This window comes from Lethenteron reissneri, chromosome 59, assembly GCF_015708825.2.
Source record: "Lethenteron reissneri isolate LAM-NWPU_2019-01 chromosome 59, ASM1570882v1, whole genome shotgun sequence".
Classification (NCBI taxonomy): domain Eukaryota; kingdom Metazoa; phylum Chordata; class Hyperoartia; order Petromyzontiformes; family Petromyzontidae; genus Lethenteron; species Lethenteron reissneri.
The window spans coordinates 1,712,574-1,729,365 of NC_083837.1; the positions used below are offsets into that span (position 1 = coordinate 1,712,574).

The 16,792-nt window shown below is 54.0% G+C and overlaps 1 protein-coding gene across 1 annotated transcript in view; it reads right to left on the reverse strand.

The window, feature by feature from the left end:
- The window catches only part of LOC133357719 (uncharacterized), a 62,415-nt gene that overhangs the window by 36,905 nt on the left and 8,718 nt on the right, over positions 1 to 16,792 (reverse strand). The window contains exons 3-6 of the mRNA XM_061575814.1: positions 14,450 to 14,517; positions 13,085 to 13,131; positions 9,874 to 10,229; positions 7,426 to 7,584 (exon numbers count right to left, since the gene is read on the reverse strand). Of these exons, the coding sequence (XP_061431798.1) occupies positions 7,426 to 7,584; positions 9,874 to 10,229; positions 13,085 to 13,131; positions 14,450 to 14,517 (630 nt within the window). The remainder of the gene's footprint in view (positions 1 to 7,425; positions 7,585 to 9,873; positions 10,230 to 13,084; positions 13,132 to 14,449; positions 14,518 to 16,792) is intronic.

Here is a 16,792-nt window from a genome sequence, read left to right on the forward strand (position 1 = left end):
CGGGCGAGCAGAGGGAGAGCACGGCCGGCTTTGTGCATTGCAGAGACAAATGGGTGTTTGCTTGTTTTCCCATCGAGCGCCAGAGTCGTGGGAGAGAGACGGGGAGGGAGACGCGGGGAAGCAGCCGGAAGACAGATGCGGGGAGGGAGATGCGGGGAGGGAGACGCGGGGAGAGAGACACGGGGCTGCCCTCGTTCATAACGTGCCCACTGTTGGGGCGATTGATAATTATTAAATAGTGTACACACCGCGTGTGTCTTTGTGTCTGTGTGTGGGGAGCGCTACGAACCCGTCGACCAGAGTTCGAATCCCGCTCACTGCCAGCCACCAACACCGGTGACGATAATCTGAACCGGTCCTGAGCCTCCCCTAGGTTGTCTCGGCCTCAAATGAGTACCTGGTGTGATGTGGTGTATAGCAAAACATCGCCACTGGGGAGACAAAGGCAGCCGGGCGTGGTGCTGGCCACCCACCCCCTCGTGCGCCGTGCCGGCCTTCATAGGTGCTCGCTAACAGCACTTGTCCCCGCTCACCTCATTCCGCTGTGAATTCGCCGCCTGGTGGAAAATATATTATTACGTTTGCGATCTCAGCTGAAACGCACCCCGTGACATTTTACTGTCCTTCATGTTTTTATTGCTCCCGTCTTCTCGCTCTCCCCTCTCCCTGCCTCTCACCCTGCCTCTCTCTCCCCTCTCTCCCCTCGCTCTCCCCTCGCTCTCCCTGATCTCTCTCCCGCTCTCCCCTGCCTCTCACCCTGCCTCTCTCTCCCCTCTCTCCCCTCGCTCTCCCTGATCTCTCTCCCTCTCTCCCCTGCCTCTCTCTTCTCTCCCCTGCCTCTCTCTTCTCTCCCCTGCCTCTCTCTTCTCTCCCCTGCCTCTCTCTTCTCTCCCCTGCCTCTCTCTTCTCTCCCCTGCCTCTCTCTTCTCTCCCCTGCCTCTCTCTTCTCTCCCCTGCCTCTCTCTTCTCTCCCCTGCCTCTCTCTTCTCTCCCCTGCCTCTCTCCCCTGCCTCTCTCCCCTGCCTTTCCCCCCCTCTCTCCCCCTGCCTCTCTCCCTGATCTCTCTTCTCTGTCGCTCTCCCTGATCTCTCTCCCCTCGCTCTCCCCTGCCTCTCCCTTCTCTTCCTCATCCCCCTTCTCTCTCCCACCGGTCCTCCCTTCTCTCTTTAATCTCTCCTCGCACTCTCTCTCTGTCTACCTCTCTCTCCACCTCCCTCATTCACAATCCCCTCCCGAGGCCCTTTTTGGGAATTGTTGAAAAGGGTCAGATAAGGTCACGTGACCCCAGAGGAAAAAGAGTGAATGCACCAATTACTTTTTGAGTCATTCATTCACTCATTCACTCACTGACATGAACACCACCGCCCCGCACAGAGACCCACAGTAAATTTAAACTATTTTTTAGCAGGTAAGGTCTACTGAGCTACATAGCTCTTTATCAGAGGCGGCAAAGTGGCTTATAATGTGGACATTCATAGCAGCCAAATACTTCAAACGCATGTTGATGCGCAACGCGGATGGAAAAACCGGAGGACCCGGAGAAAGAATCCACGCTACCATGGGGAGAGAGACACGCAAACTCCAAATATACAGCAGGCATCGTCAGGGTCGGGATCGAACCCACGACCTCCTGCAGACCAGGTGAGGTAGTTAACATCTCACCACGGAGAGAGAGAGAGAGACACGCAAACTCCAAATATACAACAACCGTCAGGGTCAGGATCGAACCCACGACCTCATGCATACCAGGCGAGAGAGAAAACATCTCACCACCTTGACGCCACATACCCTTACACTCCTACCAACCCACCCAACTACTCACCGACACACTCTCTACCCACTCACCTAGTCACCCACTTGCTCACACACTCACCCACTAGCACACCGACTCACTAACCCACTCACACAGCCGCTCACCCCATGTGTATATATAGGGGCAGTGTCCCGACTTACGAACGAATTCGTTCCCGAGACCCGATCGTACGTCGAACGGTTCGCGTAAGTCGGAACACAATAAATATACAGGCAGTCCTCTACTTACGACGGAGATGCGTTACGACGACCCCATCATCGTAAGTTTAAAATATCGTAAGTCGAAGATGGCCTATAGCCTACTCAGGAGTCTTAAAGAATGGTGATAATTTAGCAAAAGAGAGCAATTTACAGTACCATACTGTATAAACTATATACTGTACGGGTAGGGTACGGGTATCGGGTACCCGATTGCGACCTCTGGGATGAAGCCATGTTGCAGGCGCGGGTGGGTTGATTCTAGGAACTTGAATTGTGAGAAGAGACAAGACGTTGGGAAATGAGTGACAAACGGTGACTCACCAGTGACTCACGGCCTACCCGTACCCGGCCGCACCAGGGTCGCAAACGGGTACCCGTACCCAGCCGGGTACGGGTAGCCGGGTACGGGTAGGGTACAGGTATCGGGTAGGGTACGGGTATCGGGTATCAGGTAGGGTACGGGTATCGGGGTAGGGTACGGGTATCGGGGTAGGGTACGGGTATCGGGGTAGGGTACGGGTATCGGGTACCCGGTTGCGACCTCTGGCACACACACTGCCGTCGAATTTTCAAACGGGGGCGGGCGTCGCCGCTCTTGACGGATAATCGCCATCGACGGAATATAATATCGATCAAACATCTGCCAGCGGTCGGCAATTATAAGGGGGGGGTCCGAGATGACGGGGCTCATGGCGTTTCGTCCATATCTTATCAAACCCAGCGCCCCACCACCCTCCCGTGCGTGTGTCACACACGCAGAGGGCTCTCTGCTTCCCGCGATCGAACTCGTCGCTCCTTTGACTTTGGTCGGTAAGGTGAGAGAGGTGGGGAGAGAGAGGTGGGGAGAGAGAGGTGGGGAGAGAGAGGTGGGGAGAGAGAGAGGTGGGGAGAGAGAGAGGTGGGGAGAGAGAGCGGGGAGGATGGGGGTTGAGATGATGTGTTTATCTAGGACAAAAATAAAATTGGATTTTTATAAACAAAGCAGATTACAATGATCCACAGACTTAATAATGTACACAGAGACCCACAGACTCACACAGAGACCCACAGACTCACACAGAGACCCACAGACTCACACAGAGACCCACAGGCTCATACAGAGACCCACAGACTCACACAGAGACCCACAGGCTCATACAGAGACCCACAGACTCACACAGAGACCCACAGACTCACACAGAGACCCACAGACTCACACAAAGACCCACAGACTCACACAGAGACCCACAGACTCACACAGAGACCCACAGACTCACACAGAGACCCACAGACTCACACAGACCCACAGACTCACACAGACCCACAGACTCACACATAGACCCACAGACTCACACAGACCCACAGACTCACACAGAGAACCCATAGAGTTACATACACCCATAGACTTGACTTCGACTTTGGACGGCCGGGTGAGCGAGTGAGTGAGTGAGCGTGCAAGCGAGGGCGGACGGGGGAGGGCGAGAGAGAAAGAGGGAGAGAGGAGAGGGGGAGAAATGTAGAGAAAATGGGGTTGCGGTAGAATTACGTTGATAAATTAAATGCACGCAACATGGGAAGACAGTCACTTAAGAGAACCTCTCGGGGTCTGTCAGGGTGAGGGATTGTACGGGGCAATGCGAGCATGTGTGCATTCAAATGTACGTACCGGTATTGCATAGACTCATGTAATAACCCACGGATTTGCAAAGAGATCCATAGACTCACACAGAGAAACCCAGAGACTTACCGATACCCATAATTTACATAGTCCCACAGACTTAAAGACCAGTACCTTTTTTCGATTTAAAGCTTTCGTGACTGCAGGGATTAATCTTCTTGGTTCTTTCGGTAAAGTCACGTAGAAGGGAAGTAATGAAATAATAAAAATAAAACATAATAGAATAATTCTCACGACGTTTCGGCCACAACGCAAGCAGCCGTCCTCAGGTGAAGAACAGGTCTGTCGGAAAGACAGCGTCTGAATGAACACCGCCAAGCTTGGCAGCGTATATTTCTTTCCGACAGCCCTGTTCTTCACCTGAGGACGGCTGCTTGCGTTGTGGCCGAAACGTCGTGAGAATTATTCTATTATGTTTTATTTTTTATTATTTTATTATTTCCCTTCTGCGTGACTTTACCGAAAGAACCAAGAAAATCAGTACCTACAGAGATCCGTAAGACTTCAAGAGTCCCATAGGTTTACGCAGAGACTCACGGACATAAATAACAAGACCTCGATTTGGAGGCACATCTGCCGGCATTGGCATGAGCGGGAAATTGCGGGGCTTAACCTTAACCATCAAGGTGACTCTCCGTTCTTTCCCTCCCTCTCCCTCTCTCAGGCTGATGACATGTCCATCAGCCCTTGTATATTTAATAACAAATATTGACAAACATTTTCACGATCGCCCACCCCACTCATCCATCCACCCGCCCACAAATCCACTAACCCACCACGGCCACCCGGCACCCACCCACCAACCCACTCACCCACACACCCGACAACACACTCATCCACCCATTAAAACATTCACTCACTCATACAACCACTCACTTACACACCCGCTCACTCACTAAATAACCCACCAACTCACCCGCTCACTCACCCACTCACTCACCCACCCAGCAACCCATCACTCCACTCACTCACCCACCTATACACCAATACACTCACCCACCCATTAAAACATTCACTCATTCATACAACCACTCACTTACACACCCGCTCACTCACTAAATAACCCACCAACTCACCCGCTCACTCACCCACTCACTCACCCACCCAGCAACCCATCACTCCACTCACTCACCCACCTATACACCAATACACTCACCCACCCATTAAAACATTCACTCATTCATACAACCACTCACTTACACACCCGCTCACTCACTAAATAACCCACCAACTCACCCGCTCACTCACCCACTCACTCACCCACCCAGCAACCCATCAGTCCACTCACTCACCCACTCACCCCACCCCCGCCATCCCACTCACACACTAAATAACCCACCAACTCACCCACTCAATCACCCACCCGCTCACCTCAGCCACCCACCCAGCAGTCCACTCACCCACTCACCCCACCCCCGCCATCCCACTCACACTAAATAACCCACCAACTCACCCACTCAATCACCCACCCGCTCACTCAGCCACCCACCCAGCCACCCATCAGTCCACTCACTCACCCACTCACCCCACCCTCGCCAGCCCCCCACTCACACACTAAATAACCCACCAACTCACCCACTCAATCACCCACCCGCTCACTCAGCCACCCACCCAGCCACCCACCCAGCAACCCATCAGTCCACTCACTCACCCACTCACCCACTCACCCCACCCCCGCCAGCCCACTCACACACTAAATAACCCACCAACTCACCCGCTCAATCACCCGCCCGCTCACTCAGCCACCCACTCAGCCACCCACCCAGCCACCCATCAGTCCACTCACTCACCCACTCACCCCACCCCCGCCAGCCCACTCACACACTAAATAACCCACCAACTCACCCGCTCAATCACCCGCCCGCTCACTCAGCCACCCACTCAGCCACCCACCCATCAGTCCACTCACTCACCCACTCACCCCACCCCCGCCAGCCCACTCACACACTAAATAACCCACCAACTCACCCGCTCAATCACCCGCCCGCTCACTTAGCCACCCACTCAGCCACCCACCCAGCCACCCATCAGTCCACTCACTCACCCACTCACCCCACCCCCGCCAGCCCACTCACACACTAAATAACCCACCAACTCACCCGCTCAATCACCCACCCGCTCACTCAGCCACCCACCCAGCCACCCATCAGTACACTCACTCACCCACTCACCCCACCCCCGCCAGCCCACTCACACACTAAATAACCCACCAACTCACCCGCTCAATCACCCACCCGCTCACTCAGCCACCCACTCAGCCCCCCGTCAGTCCACTCACTCACCCACTCACCCCACCATCGCCAGCCCACTCACACACTAAATAACCCACCAACTCACCCGCTCAATCACCCACCCGCTCACTCAGCCACCCATCAGTCCACTCACTCACCCGCTCACCCCACCCTCGCCAGCCCGCTCAATCACCCACGCACCCACCCACCCCGAGCTAGCTAAGCGATATCTAAATAAACGATGCGTGCGAGAACACGAATCGATGGGAAATTAAACCAAAGCGCGCGACAAAAACAATCACAGCTTAAAAGGAATCGGCTATTTGTTAAGAGACGCCTTTCTCCACCCCCCACCTCTCTCTCGTTTTTTACTTTTCCAGGGGTGGCAAAACGGGGAGATGAAAAAAGCACAAACCCGTTGTGTTTTTTTAAATCCTTTATATTAAGTTCACTTGCTTGCTTGCGCGCTTACGACCGTGCAAATCTTTCGGTCGTTTTTTAACCCACTTCCCGTGATCCAATCGAGCTGACATTTTGCACACAGACTCGTTGTGCGAGACAATTAATGTTCGTGAAATTTTTTTCCCAAAATGTTACACTTTTTAGGGAAAACAAATTAAATATTTAATTACCATTTGCTTAATACTGGCAGACAATCATCTGACCCATAGGTGGCAGCCATCTCAAGCCAGAGGACGAGAGAACTCATGCATATAAAGGATTTATAGTGAAAAACTTTGTTTTTACGGGTTATACTTATTGTTGTTGGCGAGCGAATGTTTTGGACATCGGTTCCAGGGGGTCCCCTTAACCCCTAGGTCGACTCAGCCTTAACTGAGAAAGTCCACGCGCATGTATCCTTACTTACACCGTGACTCTCTGGGCCTCCGCTAGGTCGACTCAGCCTTAACTGAGAAAGTCCACGCGCGTGTATTCTTACTTGCAGCGTGACTCTGGGCCTCAACTAGGTAGACTCAGCCTTAACCCAGCCACTCCACGTGTGAGTATCTTTACCCGTATCCTTGTCCGTATATCCTTACACGCACCCCGGCTCTCCGGGCCTCCTCTAGGTCGACTCGACCTTAACCGAGTCACTCCACACGTGCGTACGCGCACCCCGACTTTCTGGCCCTCCCCGAGGTCGACTCAGCCTTAACCGAGTCACTCCACACGTGCGTACACGTACCCCGACTTTCTGGGCCTCCTCTAGGTCGACTCAGCCTTAACCGGGAAACTCCACATGCGCGTCTTTTGTACTGCATTGTTTATTTGTTGTTTGCGGGAGTGTTGTTGATTGTGGGTGTGTTGTTGTTTGCGGGAATGTTGTTGTTTGTGTGCGTGTTGTTGTTGGTGGGCGTGTTGTTGTTGGAGGGCGTGTTGTTGTTTGAGGGTGTGTTGTTTGTGTGTATGTTGTTGTTTGCTGCGTGTGTTGTTGTTCGCTGCGGCAGTAACTTGCCGACCCACCACATGCTCGACATCGGTGGAACAAGAGCTTTGCAGCTCTTCTGATTCTGTATCCTTTACCTGCGCAATGCACCAATCGCCGTGACTTCCCGGACCTCCCTTCACTCCCTCCTCCTCCTCCTCCACCACCTCCTCCTTCACTTCCTCCTCGGAACTCTGGACCGCGGAAGGCATCACGCTTCTCATCCTGGACCGCCTCGGGCTCCACCACCACCGTGCCTGCAAACCACAAACACAAAGATGAGTCTACGGGTCTCTGTCTGAGTCTATGGGCCTCTATTTGAGTCTATGGGTGTCTGTGTGAGGAATCTACGGGTCTCTCTGCGAGTCCACGGGTCTCTCTGCGAGTCTACGGGTCTCTGTGTGAGTCTATGGGCCTCTATTTGAGTCTATGGGTGTCTGTGTGAGGAATCTACGGGGATCTCTCTGCGAGTCCACGGGTCTCTCTGCGAGTCTACGGGTCTCTGTGTGAGTCTATGGGCCTCTATTTGAGTCTATGGGTGTCTGTGTGAGGAGTCTACGGGTCTCTCTGCGAGTCTACGGGTCTCTGTACGAGTCTACGGGTCTCTGTGCGAGTCTACGGGTCTCTGTGCGAGTCTACGGGTCTCTGTGCGAGTCTACGGGTCTCTGTGCGAGTCTACGGGTCTCTGTGCGAGTCTATGGGTCTCTGTGCGAGTCTATGGGCCTCTATTTCAGTCTGTGTGTGAGTCTGAGACCCCGGTGTAATTGCTGCGGTTGAGGCTGAAACCTGAATTGAAACCCAGTATCTCAGCTGTGTGATCTCAGTGTCTCTGACACGGCCTTTATGAACCCCCTGGGAGATGGAGACAGACACCTAGACCCAGGATCCGAACCCGTGGCTCTCCGCAATGCTGGCTCAACGTCTCTCCGTGCCTGATGAGACAATATTGAACAAACTCTCTCTCCCTCTCACCTTCTCTCTCTCTCAACCCCTCCTGCCCTCTCCCCCTCTCTCTTACCCCATCTCATTACCGCCCCTCCTCCATTTCTCCTTCTGATTCTCGCTCTATCCCACTCTCTCTTACACCTTCTCGCTCGTCTTTTTATAATTTCGTTAAAAAAAAATATTTAAACTTTGCTTTATGTAAACCCCCACCTCTCGCTCACTCTCTCGCTCACTCTCTCGGTCACTCTCTCGGTCACTCTCTCGTTCTGCACGCAGCCCTTCTCGCAGTCCGACGGCCTCCGACGGGTAGCTCATAATCTGCACGCAGAGCTCCCCGTCATCTGCCACCGAGCACACGGCCTCCTCCATCGCCCACTGCTCCTTGAAGGCCGGCACGGCGTGGGTCAGCCGCGCCACATGGCGGAACTCCGGCCCACACACCCTGGCTCCGACCTGAGCGCGGAAGATGCCCAGGCTGCTGGCCGGACGTTTCCCCTCCAGGGCCACCTTCCTCACCTTCTCTGTCTCGCTTTCTCTGCCCCTCTCTCACCTTCTTTCTCTCCCCTCCGTTGCGCTATCATTTGTGATAGCCACTTCACTTCTGACAAAGAGCTACGTAGCTCAGTGGGGCCTTACCTGATAACAAAAATATATAAAAATAAAAATGTCCCTCTCTCCCTTTGCAATCTGTCTGATTCCCCCACCCACCCCCCCTCTCTCTTTCACTTTCCTTCTCTTGGATATCTCTCTCTCTCTGCCCTTGTGTTCTCTCTCATCCCCAGCCCAGCTCTCTCCCTCTCACTTTGCCACACTCCAATCAATCAATCGCTCTTCTCTTATTCAAATTCGTTATTTTCCGTTGCGCTCTCTCATCCACGCTCTCTCGCTAATGGCAGAAGCATGACACAGAGACCTGTAAACTCGCACAGAGACCCATAGACACACACAGAGCCATAGACTCACACAGAGACCCCATAGACTTAGAGAACCACAGTCTCAGAGTTCCAGACTCACACAGAGATCCAGAGACTCAGAGATTCACAGACTCACAGAGATCCATAGACTCACACAGAGATCCAGAGACTCAGAAATTCACAGAATCGCACAGAGATCCGTAAACTCGCACAGAGACCCGTAAACTCGCACAGAGAGCCATAGACTCACACAGAGCGCCGTAGACTTACAGAAATCCAGAGACTCAAGAGTTCTAGACTCACACTGAGATCCAGAGACTCATAGATTCACAGACTCACATAGAGACCAGTAGACTCACAGAGATTCACAGACTCGCACAGAGATCCACAGACTCACACAGAGATCCACAGACTCGCACAGAGATGCACAGACTCGCACAGAGATGCACAGACTCGCACAGAGATGCACAGACTCGCACAGAGATGCACAGACTCGCACAGAGATGCACAGACTCGCACAGAGATGCACAGACTCGCACAGAGATGCACAGACTCGCACAGAGATGCACAGACTCGCACAGAGATGCACAGACTCGCACAGAGATGCACAGACTCGCACAGAGATGCACAGACTCACACAGAGACCCACAGACAGACCCACACCGCAGAACCAATCTTGAACCTCACCTTCAGGAAGTTCCGAGACATCCATGGAGGCATCAGCGGAATCTTCCGCCTCCTCCTCCTCCGCTGGTCTCTCCTTGTCCCTCGTCCTCCTTCCTCCTCCTCCTCCTCGCCCTCCAACCACTCGCCCCTTAGATCCACCACCATCGCCACCACCACGGTTGTTACCGTCGTCGTCGTCACCACCACCGTCGTCATCATCCACCTCCTGCCCGTCCTCAACATCGTCGTTGTCATCGTTGTTGTCATCGTTGTTTTCGTTGCCTTGGTCTTTGTTCCTGGCGTCGTCATCTTCGGCCAGATCGTCGTCGTTGTTGTCCTCATCGGAAGCGACGACCTTCACGACGTGCGTGGGCTTCCTAGAGCGGGAGGGAACGGGTGAAGCGAGGGTTTGCCGGTTCGAATCCGGCGTCCCCTCCCCGGTTATAACCGCGGATCGGGCGTAACTAGGCGGAAACAAAATTGTCCGTTCACCCGTAACGCCGCGTGTTGTTTTTCATAACGCGAATTGGATACAACGCGACGATGAATGTATTACAGATGTAATGTGAGGTTATATCCGGGTCGTTGACGGATTACAACGGGGAGAGAAAGAGACGCAAAGTCCAAATATACAGCAGCAGGCATCGTCAGGGTCGGGATCGAACCCACGACCTCCTGTAGACCAGGCGAGGTAGTTAACATCTCACCACGGAGAGAGAGAGAGACACGCAAACTCCAAATATACAGCAGCAGGCGTCAGGGTCGGTGTGGAACCCACGATCTCCTGTAGACCAGGCGAGGTAGTTAACATCTCACCACGGAGAGAGAGACACGCAAACTCCAAATACACAGCAGGCGTCAGGGTCGGTGTGGAACGCACGACCTCCTGTATACCTAGCGAGGCCGTTAACATCTTGCCACTGTGTCGTTACCTAAGATCTCATCCTGACACGGTCCCCATCATCGGTGAGTTACTCCGGCAGGCGAGGCTGCGTTGGCTGGGTTACGTAGCCCACATGCTCAGCCACAGCATTCACCAAGCAGCTTCTGTTCGGCCAGATAGATGGGGCTTAAGCGGCCCAGCATGGGCTGCAGACGGCTGTGGAGCTGAACGAACTTGCCAGCGGGCGGTACTAGCGGTGTCAAGATCGGCCTCTGTGACGGAGGAGGCTCGTGAAGGACGCCCCTGGGCAGTTGGAGGCAGTCGCCCTCCGGGAATAACGGAGGGCGGAGGAGCGACGCTCACAACAACGAGCCGGGTGGGTAAAGCACAGCAAGTTGGCACAGTAGGGGGCACAGGTGGTGCATCAGCCAGTCATCTCGGTCATCTCAGTCAGTCGACCCGTGGCACCTGCTGGGTCTGACCCTTGACCTCTTGCCAGCAGCGAGCCTTCCACACTCCAAGACTCACCACACGTGGCCTGCTGCTCAACTAGGTCGACTCAGCCAGAACTGAACACCCGGTCAGGACTTCCTCTAGGTCGACTCAGCCAGAACTGAATACCCGGTCAGGCCTTCCGCTAGGTCGACTCAGCCAAAACTGAATACTCGGTCAGGCCTTCCTCTAGGTCGACTCAGCCAGAACTGAATACTCGGTCAGGCCTTCCGCTAGGTCGACTCAGCCAGAACTGAATACTCGGTCAGGCCTTCCGCTAGGTCGACTCAGCCAGAACTGAATACTCGGTCAGGCCTTCCTCTAGGTCGACTCAGCCAGAACTGAATACTCGGTCAGGCCTTCCGCTAGGTCGACTCAGCCAGAACTGAATACTCGGTCAGGCCTTCCGCTAGGTCGACTCAGCCAGAACTGAATACTCGGTCAGGCCTTCCGCTAGGTCGACTCAGCCAGAACTGAATACTCGGTCAGGCCTTCCTCTAGGTCGACTCAGCCAGAACTGAATACCCGGTCAGGCCATCCACTAGGTCGACTCAGCCAGAACTGAACACACGGTCAGCCCTCCCTCTAGGTCAACTCAGCCAGAACTGAACACCCGGTCAGGCCTTCCTCTAGGTCGACTCAGCCAGAACTGAACACTCGGTCAGGCCTTCCTCTAGGTCGACTCAGCCAGAACTGAACACACGGTCAGGCCTTCCTCTAGGTCGACTCAGCCAGAACTGAACACCCGGTCAGGCTCTCCCCTAGGTCAACTCAGCCAGAACTGAACACTCGGTCAGGCCTTCCTCTAGGTCAACTCAGCCAGAACTGAACACCGGTCAGGCCTTCCTCTTGGTCGACTCAGCCAGAACTGAACACACGGTCAGGCCTTCCTCTAGGTCAACTCAGCCAGAACTGAACACTCGGTCAGGCTCTCCCCTAGGTCAACTCAGCCAGAACTGAACACTCGGTCAGGCCTTCCTCTAGGTCAACTCAGCCAGAACTGAACACTCGGTCAGGCCTTCCTCAAGGTCCACTCAGCCAGAACTGAACAACCCCACCCCCACCCACCCCGCTGGTGTGAGTGGCGCTTGCTGTATAATTAACGATAAATTATATCGTTAGGAAATATTCATCCCGCGCCGGCCGACAGGCAATTAAGGCTCAGCTCGTTAATGAGTTAAAATATTAATAGGGCCGCAGACGTTCAATAATTAACGAGGATGTAGCAGAGGCCCCCACCGATGCATTGGGGGGGGGGGGAGGGGGGGTGTGGGGGAAGGATGTGGGGGGAGGGGGGCGTGGGGGAAGGATGTGGGGGGAGGGGGGCTGTGGGGGGAGGGGGTGTGGGGGGAGGGGTGGTGTGGGGGGAAGGATGTGGGGGGAGGGGGTGTGGGGGGAGGGGGTGTGGGGGGAGGGGTGGTGTGGGGGGAAGGATGTGGGGGGAAGGATGTGGGGGGAGGGGGATGTGGGGGGAGGGGGGATTTTTTTTATTCAGGCGCCGCGTGGTGAGATGTTAACCACATCGCCTGGTATGCAGGAGGTCGTGGGTTCGATCCCGATAGAGAGAGCGACAAAGAGAGAGACAGAGAGAGAGGAAGAGACAGAGAGAGAGACAGACAAAGGAGATGCAGAGAGAGAGACACAGAGAGAGAGACACAGAGAGAGAGACACAGAGAGACAAAGAGATGCAGAGAGAGACAGACAGACAGAGCCAGACAGACAGAGAGAGACTGACAGAGACAGAGACACAGACACAGAGAGACAGAGAGAGAGACACAGACAGAGAGACAGACAGAGAGAGACACAGAGAGAGAGAGACAGAGAAAGATGGTGAATCTTGTGATCTAAGTCTCGTACCTTCGTGAGCGCGATGGACCGGCCTGTGGGCTGGGAGAACTTGTATCCTGCAGCACAAAGAGAGCAGACGCAACTTTGTTATCGTGGTCGTTATAACATGGAACACACATCATTATAAACACACAACACACATCGTTATAAACACTCACTCACCATTATAAACACTCAACACACACATCGTTATAACCCGAGTGGCAGCCCGCTCTCCTACAACGCGGCGGTAGCGGCTGCGTTCACGAAGAGCGTCGCTCGATGTAAAGACCGCGATAGACTAAACAGCACATTCATATCGGGGCAAAGCACGGTCCGCGTGAACGCCACCAGATGCCTGAACGCAGCGCCGAACAGGAGACGGAGCCGCGTGTGTGGGTTAGCGTGTGTGGGTTAGCGCGTGTGGGTTAGAAGCCATGTAGAAGGGAAATAATAAAACAATAAAAATAAAACATAATAAATAATTCTCACGACGTTTCGGCCACAACGCAAGCAGCCGTCCTCAGGTGAAGAACAGGTCTTCCTGATGATTATTTCCCTTCTACGTGACATTACCGAAAGAACCAAGAAGATGAATCCCTGCAGTCACGAAAGCTTTAAATCGAAATAAAAAAATGTTCTAGAAGCATCCAGCAGCATCCCGATGCCGTGTTGTGCGATGTCGCCCAGCCGAGGCGGCCGCTACAACCGCTCATTCCTTCTCACGCGACGTCTCTCCGTCAGAGGTCGCAAACGGGTTTTGATTCCTTACCCCTCGTACCCGTACCCGGCCGCACCAGGGTCGCAAACGGGTACCCGTACCCGGCCGTACCCGTACCCTACCCGTACCCGGCCGGGTACGAGTAGGGTACGGGTATCGGGTACCTGATTGCGACCTCTGGGATGAAGCCATGTTGCAGGCGCGGGTGGGTTGATTCTAGGAACTTGAATTGTGAGAAGAGACAAGACGTTGGGAAATGAGTGACTCACGGCCTACCCGTACCCGGCCGCACCAGGGTCGCAAACGGGTACCCGTACCCGGACAGGTACGGGTAGCCGGGTATCGGGTAGGGTACGGGTATCGGGTACCCGGTTGCGACCTCTGCTCTCCGCTCACTCGAACGCGTTGCACCATCCACAATTGGCGTCCGCGTCATAACGAGTGCCTTCCCCGATACGTTCAGCGCGTTGTGTCATCCGTTTCGCGTCCGCCTTATCAAGAGTGCCGCTTTCCCCGACACGTTGCATCACCCACTTCGCGACGCGTTAACGACGCGGCATTCTAGGAGAACAAAAATGGGCCTTGTTGTCGTTTTGTTTTGCGCGAACCCCTGGTCTGGCTTAACAGCGAGGGCCGGTGGAGTGCAGACAACGCAACAGCGGAGTGGGGCTCACCTTGTCTCTCGTCTTGTCCGCAAGAGGCGGCGTCTTCGCGTCGGCGGGAGCCTCCTCCTCGTTGCCGTCTACGACGAGAGAATGCGCACGCACGTCATCATCGTCGTCACGCTCTCATCGATATTAGCATCACCATCACCCCCAACCTCTCATCATCACCCTCTCATCATCACCACTACCCTCTCATCATCACCACCCGCTCATCACCATCACCACCACCACCCTTTCATCATCATCATTACCACCACCCTCTCATCATCATTACCATTACCCTCATCAGAATCACCACCACCACCCTTTCATCATCATTACCACCACCCTTTCATCATCACCATTACCACCACCCTTTCATCATCACCATTAACACCACCCTCATCAAAATCATCATCATCACAACCATCTCATCATTACCACCACCCTCACCATTTTATCATCCCCACCACCACCAACCTCTCATCACCACCACCACCACTCTCATCACCACCACTCTCTCATCACCACCACCACTACCCTCTCATCATCATTACCATCAGCCTCATGAAAATCATCATCATCACCACAACCATCTCATCACCACCACTACCCTCCTCCTCGCCCTCCTCTCTGCCTGCCGCTCATCTCCAGCCGTGACCCCCCCCCACCGTCCCCCCCAGCAAGAGGTCGCAATCAGGTACCCGATACCCGTACCCTACCCGTACCCAGTCGGGTACGGGTAGGGTACGGGTACGGAATCAAAACCCGTTTGCGACCTCTGCCCCCAGCCCTGCTTTGTCCGTCTTGGGGAATTCCATCCAGGAATCCCATCCCATATTCCGTTCTCTATTCCCCACTCATTACCATCAACGACTCTGCTCACCCTTTCCCATGATGCGCCAAGGGTAGTAAGTTTTTTTTTCTATTATGATTATCATAATCACGACTTGCGTCGCTTAAAATATATAGCGTGCGTGCACGCGGCTGCACTTACGACGTAAAATAATCCAATTAAGAAAACGGCACCCTCTCTTATTGAGCATCGTAGTAGTAGTAGTAGTCGGTACAATAACACCATAAACCTACACGATTAGCTTTTATCTTTTTAGTGCAAATAAAGAAACTTTAAGGCCACTTAAATCCGAGCAGATTGGGCTTGTTTACACAATACGGGCGCGCGAGAGTGCCATAAAACCCCGGCTATTGGCACACGGCACGCACCACACCACCACGAACGTTGGCACCACCACGGCACCACCACGCACGGCACCACCACGCACGGCACCACCACGCACGGCACCACCACGCACGGCACCACCACGCACGGCACCACCACGCACGGCACCACCACGCACGGCACCACACACGGCACCACCACGCACGGCAGTGCAGCCAGACCAGTAGCAAGCACCGTGCATATACCACCTTGTCCTCAAGATGAGTAACAATCATAATCATCATTATTTCAAGCAGCAGCGGCAGCAGCAGCCGCTGCTGGGTGAAGGCCCTCCCGTTCCCCCGATCCCACCAGCACCTCCACTTTTGCACGCCACGCGCTAAAAACTAAACTGTAAACTTGTTTTTTTTTTAGCAGGTGTAAGAACCACCACTGAGCACTTTGTAATGAGCGACCTGGTCACCACAAATGGTAGATCAAAGAAGTGGCTTATCATCATCAAGTGGATTTTTTTAAAGCCAAATAACTCCAAAACCCGTGGTGACGTTGACTCAAAATTGGAGGACCCGGAGAAAAATCCACGCGATCACGGGGAGGGAGAGAGACACGCAAACTCCAAATATACAGCAGGCATCGTCAGGGTCGGGATCGAACCCACGACCTCCTGTAGACCAGGCGAGGTAGTTAACATCTCACCACGGGGAGAGAGGCACGCAAACTCCAAATATACAGTAGGTGTCTTCAGGGTCAGGATCAAACCCACGACCTCCTGTATGCAAGGTGAGGTAGTTAGCATCTCCTCGCCACCGTGGCTGATTTCATTGTCACTCCATCTCCTCCCCAGATAGTCCTCACCGACATTGGCTGGAGTTGGAAAATCTAATTCAGGTCATCGCTGGGTATGTAGCGGAAATACACTGACCAGGAAGCCACCGTGCCACCCCAGGGCTTAGCTCAACTTATTCTGCTTACACAAAGACAAAGATCCCCCGTGTAGCCTTAATAAACTGTAGGGGAAAGTGCTGTTAGCGAGTAGCACCTATGAAGGCCGGCACGGCACACGAGGGGGTGGGTGGCCAGCACCACGCCCGACCGCCTTTTTCTCCCCAGAGGTGATGTTTACCACACACCGCACCAGGTAGTCATTTGAGGCTGAGTCGACCTAGGGGAGGCCCAGGACCGGTTCAGATAAT